Genomic DNA, 18,223 nt, shown 5'->3' with positions numbered 1-18,223 from the left:
TGTTTAGTACAGAGGTAAGAAGAAATCCATTCACTCAGAGGATGGTGAATCTCCAGAGTTTTTTATCCCTGCAGATTGGAGGGGCTTGATTGTGTTTATTCATTAGAGAGGTTGATAAATTTTTAGTCATCTATAGCCTACTCCTGCTCCAATTTCTTATGTCAGAGGAAAAGTCTGACGAAGCAATAAAACATTGTCAGAAAATAGAAACGGGACACTTAAACATTAAAGTTTATTTTCTTTTAAATTCTACTTTGCCACTACTGAATCTAAAGTGTGATTCTTGTGTGTGATCACAATGTTCCTGATATCTGGAGGTCCTCTGCAGGTTACATGAGGAGTCTGTATTGGTAATGCCATACGTACCAAATAATTGTCTCCATGCTTGGACTTCAACATGTGAGCAACTTCCTTCAGATTGCCACGATATCGCTGTTCCTCAAGCACCGATGGGAAGAAAACTGAAATAATTCGCTCTGTGATGTACGTCAGGTCAAAATCATAGTTCCTCTCCATGACGTGGTCCACACTGAAACTCCTGATGAAAATATAGGACAGCAGGTTAGGGTTACAATCTCAGCAGCACCAGGCACTAAACTTGCAATGGGTGAGAAATGCTGGAGTGAATGGTGGTTCTTGCATCAGGTCAGGAACCTGGAGGTTATAAGATCAAATCCCCACCCCCAACCAATCTATAAGGTCATGAAAGCCCAACAGGGTCCCTGAAACGCACATAAAATGCTGAAGGAACTCAGCAGGCCAGGCAGCATCTATGTAAAAGAGATGTTTTGGGCTGAGACCCTTCATCTGGACTGGAGAAAAAAAGATGAGTCAGAGTAAGAAGGTGGGAGAGGGGAGGAAGAAACACAAGATGAAGGGTGAAACTGGGAGGGGAGAGGTGAAGTAAAGAACTGGGACGTTGATTGGTGAAAGAGATACAGGGGCTGGAGAAGGGGGAATCTGATAGGAGAGGACAGAAGGCCATGGAAGAAAGAAGAGGGGGAAGCGCACCAGAGGGAGGTGATGGGCAGGCAAGGAGATAAGGTGAGAGAGGGAAATGGGAATGGGGCATTAATTGCAGTTCGAGAAATCGATGTTCATGCCATCAGGTTGGGGGCTACCTAGATGGAATACAAGGAGTTGCTTCTCGAACCTGAGTGTGGCCTCATCACGACAGTAGTGGCCATGGACTGATATGCTGGAATTGTAATGGGAAGTGGAATTGAAATGGGTGGCCACTGGGAGAACCCACTTTTGCTGGCGGATGGTGTGTAGGTGCTCAGCGAAGCGGTCTCCCAATCCACGTCAGGTCTCACCAATATACACAAGGCCACACTGGGAGCACTGGATATAGTAGATGATCCCAACAGACTCACAGGTGAAGTGTCGCCTCACCTGGAAGGACTGTTTAGGACCATGAATGTTAGTGAGGGAGGAGGTGTAGGGGCAGGTGTAGCATTTGTTCCATTTGCAAGGATAAATGCCAGGAGGGAGATCAGTAGGGACGGACAAATGGACAAGGGAGTCGCGTATGGGGTGATCCCTGTGGAAAGCAGAAAGTGGGGGGGAAGAAAGATGTGCTTGGTGGTGGGATCCCACTGGAGATGGGATCCAACAGATCCCTGATACTGTTCTTGGAAGAGAACTTGTCAGTGCTGGCTATACTCCAGACTCTTTCTTACACATTGGTCTCAAACATGAGCTTTGCTCAAAAAACAGCTTCTCCCTTCAAAGCACCCACATCTTTCCCTGCAATGCCCCCCCCAAACAGCACACATACCCCCCCAATCATCTCACAGATCAGGGAATTTCTTTTGCACTTTACAGATGCCTTTCAGGATTCCCCAAAAACCTCACTAGAAATGAAGTACTACTGAAGCACAGGCACCATTGCAGGAAACATGACAAGATCTCACAGACAACAAATATGACCATGACCAGATTACTAAACCTGTCAATGTTAATTGATTAATGAATATTGGCCAGGAAGGATACTCCTGGCCAATCTCCCCCATTCTTCTTCAAAATTGTGCCATGGGATCTTTCACATCTACCTAAGAGGGCAGACCTCAGTTTAATGTCTCATCCAAAAGACAGCATTCCCTTGGTGTTGTTCTGTTACGATTTAAGTACTCAAGTCTCCGGATTGGCACTTGAATCTACGACATTGGGGCTACAGAGGCAAGAGCACAACCCATTCAGCCACAACTGATACCACTGAGAGGCAAGTGCAGAAATTGCCAGGGCCCTATCAGAGATATTTAAATCACCCTTAGCAACAGGGGATGTACCAAAGGATTGGAGGATAGCCAGTGTTGTTCCACTGTTTAAAAAAGGCTCTAAATATAAACCAGGAAAATTATAGGCTGGTGAGTCTGACATCAGTTGTGGGAAAGTTATTGGAAGGTATTCTAAGGGATCAGATATACAAGTATTTGGATAGACATGAACTGATTAAGGATAGTCAGCATGGCTTCATGCATGGGAGTTCGTGTCTAACCAATCTTATAGAGTTTTTCAAGGAAGTTATCAGAAAAGTGGAAGAATTCAAGGCAGTGGATGTTGTCTGCATGGACTTTAGTAAGACATTTGACAAGTTCCCACAAGGGAGGCTGGTCAAACAGGTTCATTTGCTCGGCATTCAGGATGAGGTAGTAAATGGGATTAGATTTTGGCTTTGTGGGACAAGGAAGAGAGTGGTAGTAGATGATTGCCTCTCTGACCGGAGGCCTGTGACTAGTGGAGTGCCGTAGGGTTCAATGCTGGGTCCTTTGTTGTTTGTCATCTATATCAATGATCTGGATCAGCAAATTTGCGGATGACACCAAGATTGGGAGTGTAGTGGGGAAGTGAGGAAGGTTATCATGGCTTGCAGAAGGATTTGCACCAGCTGGAAAAGTGGGCTGAAAAATGACAGATGGAATTTAATGCAGACAAGTGCAAGGTTTTGCAATTTGGTAGGACCAACCAGGGTGAGTCTTACACAGTGAACAGTAGGGCATGGAGGTGAGTGGTAGAACAAAGGGATCTGGGAATAGACCCATAATTAATTGAAAGTGGCATCACAGGTAGATAGGGTCATAAAGAAAGCTTTTGGCACTTTTGGCCTTCATAAATCAATGAAATGAGTACAGGAGATGGGATGTTATATTGAAATTGTATAAGACATTGGTGAGGTCTAATTTGGAGCATTGTGTGCAGTTTTGGGCACCTGCCTACAGGAAAGATGTAAACAAGGTTGAAAGAGTACAAAGAAAATTTACAAGGATGTTGCTGGGTCTAGAGGACCTGAGTTACAAGGAAAGATTGGATACATTAGGACTGTATTATTTAGAACGTAGAAGATTGAGAGGAGAATTGATAGAGGTATACAAAATTATGATAGGGTAAATGCAGGCTTTTTCCACTGAGGTTGGTTCAGATTACAACCAGAGGTTTTGGCTTAAGAGTGAAAGGTGAGAAGTTTAAGGGGAACATGAGGAGAAACTTCTTCACTCAGAGGGTCGTGAGAGTGTGAAGCAAGCTGCCAGCAGAAGTGGTGCATGTGAGCTCGATGTCAATGTTTAAGATAGGCAGTCTAAATGGTTTTGGCATGGACTAGAGGACCTCAGGGCCTGTTTCTGTGGTGTATTTCTCTATGACTCTACAACTGAGCAAATCCAATCATCTTACTTCGGAATCTTGAACATTCCAAACTTTTAAGAACTGGAGACTTATAATTTAATTAAGAATGCACCATGAAAATCCCAGGCATAGAAAAACACTGTGGCAATGTCTATTATATTAGCCTGGCTTTCATAAAGAGCCTTTCAATGTTGGCTCCTGTCGATGAGTATTAATTCTCCTTGTAACCCTGAGGCCTTGAGTTCTTGGCAACCTTGAACAGGGAGAAAGCTGTGTTTCAGATCACGCACCATTAATGCTTTCTCAAAACTTCATAAATTCCTTCACTCCTTCAATTATCTATTTTTAAAATGAACACTTCAACAAATTGACTGACTTACCTTGGCAGAGTGCTCCTTTGATTGGGACTTTTCAAAGATCTTGTTGACCCCTACACAGAGAAAAGAACTTTATTTCAACTAGTGAATGTGGTAAAACATCTACTGTATGAGACTGAAAACATTTTTTTGATCTCTTCATGTTTAATATTGTTTATCACAACTGTGTGGGCTGGGAACTGGCAAAGTCATTCTTGTGAAGGGAGTATCACATTTCAGTTTTGGGCCTGTCTCCAGCTAAACCAGGGAAAGTTCACAGCAAATCAAATACTTGCTATGTGAGTTCATTAGAAGTAAGCATTTTTTTGAATAGAGATTTGAGCAGAGGGATGCAAGGTTGAGGGACCAGGAGTGTAAAATCAACAGCAGCAGTTCATCCCTTTCTCCTAGTGTATACAGCTATAACTTTCATTGAATCATAAAGAGATACAGCATATCTCTCCATGATTCAACAAGAGATTGAATCATAGAATGCGGACCTGCATAATTCCATTTTTATTCTTCACCTCTGCTCGTTAACCACCCTCAGGTTCTACAGATCACCTACACACTTTACAGTGGCCAATTAACGTACCAGTAAATAAAGGAACCAAAGACCAAGAGTGGGAAAATTGGACTAAGAGAATGCTTACAGAATTTCTATCCTTGTTCCTCCTGAAAAGACAGACCTATCATAACTACAGCACATCCTAAGGAGCACTTACAGGCAATAGAGTCCTGCTGGAAGTCCAGCCACTCTTGTGTTGGCCAATATGTACATGGCAACCTTACTGAAGCAATGAGATAATGATTGTCCTTGCAGAGAACTTTGGAATTGCTCTGACACAAGAAGAGGCTGTTCAGCTCATGAGTCAAAAGTGTTTCCTTGTTCAGCATTTGGCTCTTCCTTGTCTCATTCCTTCACTCTTTCCCCATGGCCTTGCAGATTATTTTTCCTCCAGTGCTTACCCAATTACCTTCTGAAATCCCTGATTCACTCAGTTCCCAGCACTCTCCAGGCAGTGAGTTCCAGACTATAACCATTCTCATAAAACTATAAAACATATCAAATCTTTTCTTCACACCCTCCCTGTTTTAGGTATGATGATTGGGATATAAATATTGACCAGGACACAAAGAAGAACTATTCAAAATAGTACCATGGGATGTTTTGCTTCCACTGGAGAGAGCAGATCTACATGCAGAGCTTCCCATGCCAGAAAATTAGTTATTTATTAAATATTCTACATGACAGAAACACTGACACTGGCATGAGTTTATAGACGTGTTCTGGACCAACACACCAGAAACTTTACACACTTCAGAAGACAAAACATAGTACACAGAACAGTACCTAATGTATGTATCTGCCTCCACAATGACCCCTGGCAACATGTTCCTCACACCCACCACTCTATGTAAAAAAAAACACCTCTGACATCTCTCTATATTTTCCTCTAATCACCTTAAAAAGATGCCCTCTCATATTAGCCATTGCCGCCCTGGGAAAAGGGTGCTGGCTGTTCACTCGATCTATGCATCTTATCATCGTATACACTTCTATTAATTCAGCTCTCATCCTCCTTTGAGGAAAGCTCTACCTCGCTCAACCTTTCTTCATAAAATAATTCAGGCAGCATCGTGGTAAATCTCCTCTGTATCCTCTCTAAAGATTCCACATGCTTCCTAATAATGAGGAACCAGAACTGAACACAATATTCTAAGTGTGTTCTATCCAGAGTCTTTTAGAGCTACGATATTATTTCGCAGCTCTTGAACTCAATACCCCGACTAATGAAGGCCATCACAGCATATATCTTCTTAACCACCCTATCAACTTGCACTGCAACTTTGAGTGATCTATGGATATGAACCCAAAGATCCCTCTGTTCTTCCAGACTGCTAAGAATCCTGCTATTCACCATGTACTCTGCCTTCAAGTTCAACCTTTCAAAGTGCATCACTTCACACTTTTTCAGATTGAACTCCATCTGCCACTTCTCAGCCCAGCTCTGCATCCCATCAATGTCCTGTTGTAACCTATGACAACCTTCTACACTATCCACAACACCATCAACCTCAGTGTCCTCTGCGAACTTATTAACCCTCCCTTCCACTTCCTCATCTAAATCACAAAGAGCAGGGCTCCCAAAACAGATCCGAGCAGAACACCACTAGTCACGGACCTGCAAGCAGAATATTCTCCATTTACAACCACCCTCTGAGTCCTGTGGGCAAGCCAATTCTGAATCCACACAGCCAAGTTTCCTTGGATCACATACCCCTGACTTTCTGAGTGAGGCTACCTGGGGGAACCTCATCAAAACTCAATAAAATCCATATACACCACATCACTGCTCTATATTCATCAATTTATTTTTTCACTTCCTCAAAAAATTTATCAGGCTCGTGAGGCACAACCTACCCCTCACAAAGTTATATAGACGATCCCTAATCAGACTATTCTTCTCCAAATACTCATAAATCCTGTTTCTAAGGATCCTCTCTGTAAGTTTGCCTACCACTGATGTAAGACTCACTGGTCTATCATTCCTAGGATATGCCTATTACCCTTCTTGAACAAATGAATAACATTTGCCACCCTTCATTCTCTGGTACACTTGTGGCGAGTGAGGATGCAAAGATGATCGCAAAAGGCAGAGCAATGCCAGATCCTTCCGTGCAGTCCTGGGTTTTACACAAGGTCAGTTGCACACTACGAAGTGCCACAAGCAGGAAAGATAGCCCTTGTAAGGCACATCTTAAAAAACTGATGCTTCTCACTTTTCAGCAAAGAGACATTAGCTATTATCTAAACTATGGAAGTGGTATGAACAAAATCACCAGGAAGGAATAAACAGCAAACAGCACCAGACAGTAAAAGCACTAACCAGTGAAACAAAATATTAACAGAAAGGAGAAAAAGGGATAAAGAAAATAAAATACAATTCAGAAAACTAAAATCCTTTGAGGTTATAGTTGAGGCTATAGTTTTTGCTGTACTATCCCCGTTACATAAATGTAGTTTAAATATATTTAAGGAGAATTCAGGGAAACCTTGGACACTTATTCTGTGAAGGAATCTTATTTACTTGTAAAGATAATAGCCTCCAGCACTTGATACTTCACAGAAGCATGTGGGCACATGTCATTGCCACAGTGTTTCATACACACACACACACACACACACACACAAACACAAAAGATAGACACTCACAAGCACACATATAAACACACACATGCATACAAAGATAGACACGCTCACTTTATTTTACTCACCAAATGCTCTATATTCTTCACTGTTCCAGTACTCTTCCTTGGCTATGAGAAATCAGAAACAGGAAAGCTATTTACTGACGCATCAACAAAACTAGCCCTTATCTTACAGGAATCCACATTGAGTTGATTGTGGGCATTCATCCAGGACCGATAACATGACAGAAATGTTGTCTGCTCACTTCCCTGACCTAGCCTGCACCAACCCAACCCCGCCCTCCACCCAAACACCCCCACCACTTCACACTCTTACTCTCTTCTAAAATGAAGAGAAGACAGGAGTGTCCTGTTTCCTGTACTCAGAAATGACACAGCCCATGAGAGGTGGAGGACAGATCCTGGAAGATTCACACAGAGAGAAAAAAACATTTTGTAGGGCCCTCCTGCCTTTTGCCTGGGAGAATTATTTGCGCACCACAGGTGTTTTTATTATTACTCAGTCTAAAAACAACCCTTTCTATAAAGTTCTGGTGCTGAATGTGACCCAGCAGTAAATTTAAACATTTAAAGAGGGCAAATATTTATGAATCTTGCAATGTTCTCCAATGAAAACCTCTCAAATTGAAGCTGATGCTGGGGGTCCCACTAGGGAGCTTTGGGCCAACGCACTGGAGCAACTATGTTGAAGTGACATTAGTGAACCATTCCCTTGCCAGAAAGCACAACTGATGGGTTAAGTAGTGTAGTTGTTAAATGACTGGTCTAGTAACCAGCAGTGATCTAAAGATATACATTTATATCTCACCACAGCAGTAGTAGAGCTTAAATTCTTGTTAACCTTGCAAAATAACATTCTTTTTTAAAGTAAGTAAAAACTTATCTTGGGAACTGAATGATCATAAAATCTACCTGGTTCACTAGAGTTCTTCAGAGGACTTACCCGCTTTGGTCTCTCTGTGATTCCAGACCCACCAAATGTACATTGATAGTGGTATTGGTATCAGTTTATTATTGTCACATGTACCAAGATGCAGTGAAAAGCTTGTTTTGCAAACTGTCCATACAGATCAGATCATTACGCAGTGCATTGAGGTAATACATGTAAAACAATAACAATGCAGAAAAAAAGTATAAAAGCTACTGAAAGAGTGCAGTGCAGGAAAACGACAAACCATTAATTCAGGGGCAAATAGATAGATGGCAAATGTCAGTAACATTAATATGCTATGACTGAATATGGTTTTTAAAAAACACAGGATACAAGAGTATTGCTTTAGAATATCCCATTTTCATTTCATTTATATTCATGGGAAATGAGAGTTATGAGCTAGACCCATCCATCACTAATTGATCCACAAACTGAATGGCTTGCATAAGCACAGCAAGGGGTATCAGATTTGACAGCTCAGTTATTCCACAGTTACCCTTACAAATAACATTTTTTTAAAATTTAGATTTAAATTAATTCAATTAAATAACCACAGTGCTGGGATTTGAACCTCAGGTCTTCATATTATAGTTCAAACCCTTGGATTCAAATTCAATGACATAGCCACTATGCTATGCCTACCTAGAGAACTTCTCCATTAAGCAAATAAGTTTAAAATGTTTGTGTGCACAGACTATATTGACAGTCTGGTATATATAAATGGTATTTGTATATCAGGGGTCCTGAAAGTTTTTTTTAGGGAAGGAGATTAATAGGGACACTGCTTGGTTCTACAGCACTTGAGTGATAGGTGTCAGGGAATACACTCAGTGGATATATAGAATTGGCCGGGTTATTCTGAAATCTTCCACATGCACCTCTGGATTTACAGTTCCTGGAAAGTGTGCTGGAGCCTCAGATATAGGGACTGTATGGGAAAGATATGAGGGAGAGGATTTTACTGAAAGGTGAAGCAGGTTTAAGGCAAATAATGACCTCTTCTTGATTCTATCTCTTTATATCCTCAGAATCATGACATGTATAAATGCCTTGCCACATGGGCCCAATTCGACGGCAAGCTTTCGGTGAGTAGTGCTGACAAAGGTGGCAAAATTCTCAGCTGACTGAAGGTGGATGGAGCTTTCCCATCTTATGCTTTCCTTCCCAATTACAACTCTCAAGCTGTACATAGCAACCATAATAAAAACCAGGGAGGTATGGAATTTTTCTGACTCATAAGGGCAAAAAGGCCTGGGGAGCCCAACAACAGTTACTGAAGTTATCAGCTTGATCTGAGATTAGAGTAGCAACCCACTGCTTGTTCAACATTCAGTGCTCCAACACTGGTAGATGAGGTGGCTGAGTTAACCCTCTAGATGCCTTTGTCCAGAATCTGCTGGGTTGCTGGAAATGGCAACAGGTTTATTGGAGCAACTATTTATATACTGTATACCAGAGCATAATACACCACAGATGCCAATACGGATTATCATAGTTGTGCCAGTTCATCAGAAGAGCTTGCCCATCGGTCCCATTTGTCTGCTCCTTCCCTGTAAACCTGGTAACTTTATCTTCACTACCTTTCCCATAATAATCCAATTTCTTATGGGAAGTTTCTATTAAATCTGCTTTTGCCTGCCTTCCAAATGGTCTTCCCATTGGTATAGAGCTAAAGGACTGGGGAACACAGTAATAAAGTTTTGGCCAATAGATACGGGGGGGGGGGGGGGGAATGTGGGGGAAACTATTTTACAATAGTGATGTGGAGCTCACTTACAGGTACTGGAAAGAGTCATTTGGCACAGAACAGTGGCAGAGCTTTTAGAAGAACTGCCTCACAGGTTGGATCCTGACCTCATGTGCAGTTTGTGTGGAGTTTGCACATTTTTCCTTTTGCTGTGTGGTTTTCTGCTGGGTGTTTGCTTTCCTCCCACATTCCAAAGATGTGCAGGTCAGTAGAGTGGTGGCTGCTGTAAACTGTCTCTTGTATGTAGGTGAAGGGTAGAATCCAGGAGTTGATGGGCATGTGGGGAGAATAAAATGAGATGAAAGTCAGATTTGTGTGAATAGGTGGTTGATGGTCAGGTCAGTCTGCGAGCTGAAAGGCCTGTTTCTGTGTTGTATTGCTCTATGACACTAATTGGAAAGATGCGGGGGAAAAAAGAACTTCTGGGGAAAGAGCATGGAAATGCGACTCAGTGTATTGTTTTCCATGGAGCTGACATTAACTCAATGAGCCAAGTGGCTTCCTTTTGTGCTGTAATGATTCTATGATCCCATTAAGACACTTACAAACAGAAAACATCCTTGTTGTCTCTCTGGATTTGCCAACTATCTTAAACCTTTGGTATCTTGATTACTGGCCCTTCTGCCACTGGAAATACTTCTTCTAATTAAATTCTTAATGACTTTAAACACTCTATCTGATCTCTGCTGAGCTTCGTCTGCTCCAAGGAGCTTGTCTCATATCACCAAATAACTGAAGTAAATTTTGTGCAATGCTTGACTCAGAGATCGGTTGACCAAACTTCCCTATCTCAGTTTATCACAGGCTGGCAAACCAGCCATTAAACCAATTCTGCAAAATGTGATCTGGACTCTAAAGTGGCCATTGGGTGCAGAGCAACAAAAGTGGAAGGAGAATTGGAATGACTGATATTGGAAGCTATCAGGGAAAAAAGGTCCAACAAGATACATCACTGGACAGTGTATAAGACTGGCAAGAAGAACAGGTAAATGGAAAAATAGGAGAACAGGGGGACAGTATTCTAGTTTTATATATACAGTGGATTCTAGTTAATTGGACCACTGATTAATCGGGGCAACCACTTATTTGGTATACCTCGTAAACAAAAACAAATCAAGAAAATAGCTGGGTCTCCCTTTATTTACAAGCGTATTCGGGACACAATGCTGCTTAATTGGGACAGGAGACTGTTGCTTAACTATGGTCTAACTATGGTCAGTCATGTGCATTTGCATGGCTGTTAGACACTACACCATGCTCAGGGATAGCATCGGTTGCATGCGTTTGTGCTCAAACTGCAGTGTTTGTTGTCACTGATAGTTGGTGAGAAATAAGCAGCAAGAAAACCCAGGACTGTTTTGCTCACTGTGGTTCAAGCATTTAGGCTTAGAGATGCAAGAAACGGCTGGGAGTGAAAATGAAATAATTTTACTACTTCAACAAGTTAGGAATTACAAAGAATTTGAAAGTATTAACAATCATCTTGAATGTTACAATTAAAATGAAGATTTAAAGGTTGTAATTGTCAGAAGCACTGTATGAAGGCAATCCATTATCTGCACTGATTTTGTTCATTTACAGTCAATTGAAAAAAAAATGGAAGCGCACACTGGATGAATTCCTCCATCAACAACTATGAGGAACTAATACACAGTTTTATAGTACTGTAGTCTTATTGGTAATGTTCTAATTTGTTTTGTATTTCATTTAAATACAAAATTTATTACTCAGTTAAAATTAGTTTGTCTTTTTTAATACCTTTTCAACTATTTCCATGAAATTTTGGCTGATCGGACAGCCACTTAATTGGGCCAAAATGTACTGGTCACAATATGTCCCAATTAACTGGAGTCCACTGTATTTGTGTTTTATCATTCTCAGAATAATTATCTCCAATGTGAAGACAGATGGAAATAGAAGCAAAAGTAAGCCACTCAGCCTCCTGAACTGCTCTACCACTCAACGATATCATGGCTGATTCTCAACCTCTGTCTTATCCCCATATCCCTTCATTTCCTAAATTCAGAAATCCATCAACCTGTGTATGACACATACTTAATGAGCAATTGTCTACATTCTTCTGGAAAAGAGAATCTCAAAGATTCACTTTCTGAGTGAAGAATTTTTTTTCCATTTAGTCATAAAAAACTGCCCATCCTTTATTTTGAAACTTTTGACTCCTGGTTTGTAGACTCCTTATCCAAGGGAAATATCATCCAGCCCAGTAGATTCCTGTAATATTATTTTGTTAGTTTCAATAGCATTATCTCTTATTTTCTAAACTCCAGAGAATGGAGGCCTAGTTTTCTAGCTTGCACTGGGTGCCAGTTTCAGTTCTGTAAATCCAGCCTTTAACGCCAGTGGGAGGTGATACGGGAAGGCTCAAAGGAGAACAAGAGACCTGTAGTACAACTCGGATTCAAGAGCCTTGAAGTCCTGCTGTTCATCTACTGAAGGCCCCAGTTGAAAGAGAAACACAAGCTCCTGGCTGGCTGTGGGAATAAGTAATCAGGGCACCCAGAAGACCGACACTGGGCAGTCAGCTAAGTAGTTCGGAGTTGGAGAAGTGGAAGGATAGGGCAGTGTCAGTAGGGCATTGCGAGGGTGGGGTGGGGGTGTGGCAGTGGAGAGACCTCAAGTCTCTTCCTGGCTCACAAGGAAACAAAACTAAAATTAAAAATAGCTTACCTTTCCAGGCCCAGGTTGGGAATCCAAAATTGCTTCTCTGGGTTAACACCATGGCTAGGACTGAATGAGATGATCATAGCCCATGGTATCCATTTTTTAAAGAAGTTCCCTACAGTCCACCAGTTAAAATTCGATAATGAGTCAAAAGGAGCAAGTTAAAATTTGAACCGACTAGTTCAGGTGAGGGGAATGTTAACTGGGCCACACAGCCAGTGTTGAAACCTGTCTCACAGCTTTTGAACTGAAAGCACTACATAAACTGGTCAATGCAGAGGACAGGATACTGACACAGCAGAAGGGCTCATTTTACAGTATTTACTCACTCATCAACATGACAGAGATAGTCAGGCTGTGCCGCTTTCATTACTATTGCATTTGAAACCAGCAGCTTTTGATTACAAATAATGGTGATGTACACAGAATGAGCTGCTTCTTGAAAATAATTAAAAGGATACAGGTGCCTGCCATTTAATTGCTTTATGACTAAACGGTTAAACCCTGTGGATACTTCGCCACTGTTTGCAATGTAATTAGCATTTGCCTGATCAAATAAATTTATGTGCACAACCTGGTTGGTTTCCTGAAATGCTGATCTTCAGTTTGATAATAGTATGGTGCCTTTGCCACACCTCTGTAGTGTGATCAAACTGCTGCCAATTTAACTCGCCACAGGTACTGACAGAACAGAGTGCTCTTATCAGTAAATTACAAGAAATCACAATCACAAAGACAAAATCAACAGAATTAAGACTGCTTGCTTTACCAGTACTTAAGTGATTGGCTTTGTGTCCTATTGAATGAAGTAGGCCAAGCAGATTAATTTCTCAACCTTGTACCCAACAGAGTTACTCTTTCTTTTTATAGTATTGTGACCCAGGTCACCCTGCCTTGTGCAGCTGGATCCTGGACTTCCTGTCAGATCGCCAGCAGGTGGTAAGAGTCACCTCTAACCCTCTGACTCGCAGTACAGGAGCCCCTCAGGGTTGCATACTGAGTCTCCTCCTTTACTCTCTGATTACCTGATGCACCATCAATAACTCACTCTGAGACGTAAGAAGCGAGGTATCGGCTTTTATTGACTGGAAGAATGAACAACACTACATCCTGGAGAATGAGGCCGGGCTCTGGCCTCAATCGCCTTTATACAGGGGTCTGTGGGAGGAGCCACAGGAGCAGTCCAGACAGGTATATGTAGTTCACCACAATACCCATGACTGTGTCGCCACCCACAGCTCCAATCTGCTAACTAAATTTGCCGATGACGCTACATTGATTAGCTTCATCTCAAACAATAACGAGGTGGCCTGCAGGGAAGAAGTCATCACCCTGACACGGTGGTGTCAAGAAAACAACCTCTCCCTCAATGCAGCAAAAACAAAGGAGCTGTTTGTGGATTATAGGAGGAATGGAGATGGGCTAACCCCTCTATTGACATCAATGGATCTGGGGTTGAGAGAGTGAACAGCTTTAAGTTCCTCAGCATCCACATCACCGAGGATCTCACGTGGTCTGTACACAACAGCTGTGTGGAGAAAAAAGCACAACAGCACCTCTTTCACCTCAGACGGTTGAGGAAGTTTGGTATGGGCTCCCAAATCCTAAGGACTTTCTACAGGAGCACAATTGAGAGCATCCTGACTGGTTGCATTACTGTCTGGTATGGGAACTGTACCTCCCTGAATCCCAGGACTCTGCAGAGAGTGGTGCGGACAGCCCAGCACATCTGTAGTTGTGAACTTCCCACTATTCAGGACATTTACAAGGTCACCCCAACCGCAATCTATTCCAGCTGCTATCATCCGGGAAGCGGTACTGCAGCATAAAAGCCAGGACCAACAGGCTCCGGAACAGCTTCTTCCACCAGGCCATCAGACTGATGAACTCACGCTGATTTCAGTGTACTCTATATTACATTGACTGTTCTATTTATTATAAATTACTATGATTGCATATTGCACATTGCACATTTAGACGGAGACGTAATGTAAAGATTTTTACTCCTCATGCATGTGAAGGATGTAAGAGATAAAGTCAATTCAATTCAATGGTCAGATATGGGGTAAATTGTGCTGATGGTCCCACAGTAAAACTACAGCTAGTGTCAGCAACTTGAAGACCAAATCACACAAAGGGGTTACTGAACCACACTGCAAGGGTAAGTGGCTTATTTTTCACTCTGTCGTTCCTCTCCATGCCTTATGACACATTGGGCAGCAAACTTGCTGTTTCTTTAGCACTTGTCTGTTGTTTACGAGGCCAAATTGCTAGCACGATGCTCAACCCAGCACGGATAGAAAGTGTGCAAGGAGCTGACCAGATTCAAACCGGGAACCACCTGCCTCAAAGTCCGGTGCAGATACCACTACACCACCAGCCGGCATTTTTTCCCCCACTTTAAAAAATATTAATTTATTTACATACAGTAGATTGAATATTGTTTTGAAATGAAATTACTTATTTAAGAATTTCTTTTGAATTATTTAAATGTTCTTCATCTGTACCTAATTATCTCTAATCATGAGACATTTAGGAACTGTTAAAGAAAACATCAGAAGGCCATCATGGTGGTCTGTGGATGAGGCCTCAATTTCTGCCCTCTAATTTAGAGCACTGAACCTCGTAGAATGACCAAGGCAGCAGGGTTGGCAGGATACTTGTTGTCCCATCTCTGCAGAGGCAAGTGTGGCCATGGACATCCTGTGAATGGGTACTGCAATTTAGGCTCTGGAATAAATATTAGGCAAGACAACAGGGAAAACTCCTCTGCCTCTGTTCCCAATAGTGGTACAGGGTCTCTCACATTCTCCTGAGGGAGTAGGTAGGGCTTCCGTTTAATGTCTCATGGGATAAAATATCACCTCCAAAAGCTGCACTCCTTCTTCACTGCATTGAAAACACAATAAGCAAAAGAGAGAAACAAAGGTGGACCAGGAGAATAAGGAAGATTATGGTGACTGGAAATTAAAAACTGCAAATACTGGGAGTCTGAAATAAAAATCAAAAACTGTGAAAATACTCATCAAGTCAGGCACCTAGCACTTTCTGAGACTATAGCAATGTCTCCTTGCTGTCACTATCACCTAGATTATATGCCCTGGTATTTTATGTAAATACTTTGAGCAATGCGTCAGGAAGATGGAAGATTTCACGTTTCCAAGATGGACAGGCAAGAAGGCCCTCCAATGGCAGGTAATGGAACAAGCACTGACAATGACATCCTGATGTCCTAAACTGACACAAAGTTGAATCAATGAGAGCAGGAATCTATGGACAAAGGTAAAGCTTGGCAAAAGCATTAGTGTAGCTAAACAGGTCACACACCCATCATTTTTGGTGGCACAGTGTGCCAGGGTACTTACAAGTTCAAGGCTGCGCGGGGCTGGAGGCACACAGATGGTCATTACCTGCAAAACACAATAAAGCTCAAAGGTTGAAGTCATTTGAAACAAATACAGGATGTGAACTGGCTCAGCAGCTAATTTGTTCTGCACATTTTATACTGATAGCTCCATAATTCAATTTCTATGCTGTTGTCACACACCACTTTTGAGACTTGCTCCAATTTACATCAATCCTCTCCTAATACAAACTGGAGGCTTAGAAGCCAAAGCTTTGTGCAGTTTAAAATGGGGAAGCCAAGGTGAAAGGCCCAGGCATAGACCCTCTGAATAAAGCACAGTCTTAAGTTCAGAGTGCAGCCCAAGGCCGAGAACATTTGCTCACCATGCAAACCTGGGCTCAGGTCCAGGCAAGGTTGAATGAAATAGTGATTCAGTGACATCATACTTGGCATTTCAAAAGGTGTATGTAGCAGAACGAAAAGAAGTTGTAAGAGAAGATCAGCTCCACAACTTTGAGGCTCACAGGAGACAACTGAGGAAGCAGTAAAGGTAAATAGCTGTTGATGCTAATACAGCAGGTATTGACAGCCAGAATAAAGCATCACATCTGAGCACGTGTAGTGTGACACACACAGCCCAGGCACAATGAAAATACCATCAATACTTCAGAGTTTTTGTCTTGCAGTTTGATGCTAGGTGGATCAGGTGCAGATTAAATCTCCCTACACATTCTTCCAAAAACAAACCTGAACTTGAACCTGGGGCAAAACTCTGCATTGCTCAGAGCAATGCAGATTGTGTCCTGTGAGTGAAGTGAATGATTTTATGAATTCTGCACAACTTTGCATGCTGGAAGAAATTGGCACTGCTCCAACTTCTTTCCATTAAGCCCCTTAGAGTCAGCAGAGTGAGACTTTTGTTGCTTTTGATCCACAGGTAACTCTGGATTCAGAGCTGGAACAATGATGGACTTTGCTTCCATTAAGTGTGGAAGCAGTCAGCCTCACTGTGGGTTTGCTCCTAAAACCAGTGACCCAAGCTTGCTGCACCTCAAATAGATTTCTTGCATTTGGCTGTTTGGTCATTGATTCTAATTCAATAGCTGTTAAGAAGATTGACAGTATAAACTGTAGTCTCCGTTTATAGAAGCCTACATCTGTACATCCATCTACAGAACATTAATAAGATGGAAAGCAAATCCAGACAGAGAGCTCTTTCAGTTCCAGTGTTTGTCTGACTCTCTCCACCTGGCTTGGCTTCATTTCACACAATCACTGAGACAAAGCCCCTTTAAATCTCCACCCTGGGTGTTCTCCAATTAATTTCTGTTACCTCTAAAACAGACTATTGCTAACACACTCCTGGCTGACTTCCCACCTTTCCAAAACAGTCACTTGACTAAAATGCTGTGTCCAATGTCCTATTCAGCTGTCACCCCACACTTGCTGATCCATTCTGGTCCTGGTCATGACTCAAGGGTAACATTTTCATCTTGATAATCAATTCCCTCCAGGGCCTTACTCCTCATATCTCTGGTTCAAACTGCCTTTCATCTCTGCACTTTCCTAATTCTGTTTCTTTTAACATCTCTAGTTTTAATCACTCCACCACTGGCGGCTATGCCATGATTTGCCTGGGCCCTACCTGAGCCCTGGAATTCCCTCCCTAAACCTCTCCAACTCTCTCATACTTTCTCCTACTTAAAATCGATCACTGTAAATGAGCATTTGCCACACATCCTGATATCTTCCTATGTGCCTCAGTGTCATTCTTTACTTTGCCAAGGCTGCTGGTAAGAGCCTCGGGATGTTTCACTAACTTAAAGGTGTCATGTAATTAAGGTTGTTTTGTTGATATTGAATCCTCTGGTTGTTAATGAAAAAACTGGTGAGCTCAGTTCTCTGGAATTATGGGCAGGGTGGGGGGAGGTGTTCAACGATGAACTTTGTTGAAATTCTTCCCAAAACGATGAGCACTGTTATTAGAGTCGGGGTTTATCTCAACGCACTTCCCAGAAACCACAAATCTAAAGTATAATTTGCTAGTTTTTGGTACTGGATTAGAATTCCATATTTTGACCAACCTCTCTTTTGTAGTCCCTAGATCTCTGTTTAGTTATGTCCTTTGTACTCAAACATACTTTACTGAAATTTAAAATCCCCTCCAAAAATTTGCATTTGAATAAATCTGTGAACTTTCAATTAAAGGATTTTTCTGCAAAGTCCTCAACTCTGCTTCTGACATAAACAGGATCCTACTCAAAGGAAGGAGCTAACATGTTAAGAATCAAAATCAGTAAATCAGATTTAATCTGTGCCTTGAA

At 41.9% G+C, this 18,223-nt stretch overlaps 1 protein-coding gene across 5 annotated transcripts in view; it reads right to left on the bottom strand.

The window, feature by feature from the left end:
* Nucleotides 1-18,223, bottom strand: part of LOC140741135 (tensin-2-like) — a 255,607-nt gene that overhangs the window by 80,976 nt on the left and 156,408 nt on the right. For all 5 annotated transcript variants that reach the window (XM_073070944.1, XM_073070945.1, XM_073070947.1 and 2 more), the window contains exons 4-7: nt 15,919-15,963; nt 7,260-7,301; nt 4,005-4,054; nt 367-538 (exon numbers count right to left, since the gene is read on the bottom strand). In XM_073070944.1, the coding sequence (XP_072927045.1) occupies nt 367-538; nt 4,005-4,054; nt 7,260-7,301; nt 15,919-15,963 (309 nt within the window). The remainder of the gene's footprint in view (nt 1-366; nt 539-4,004; nt 4,055-7,259; nt 7,302-15,918; nt 15,964-18,223) is intronic.

This window comes from Hemitrygon akajei, chromosome 18 (assembly GCF_048418815.1).
Source record: "Hemitrygon akajei chromosome 18, sHemAka1.3, whole genome shotgun sequence".
Taxonomy (NCBI): domain Eukaryota; kingdom Metazoa; phylum Chordata; class Chondrichthyes; order Myliobatiformes; family Dasyatidae; genus Hemitrygon; species Hemitrygon akajei.
The sequence above is the reverse complement of the archived record's forward strand: the minus strand, read 5'-3'. Positions and strand labels throughout refer to the sequence as shown.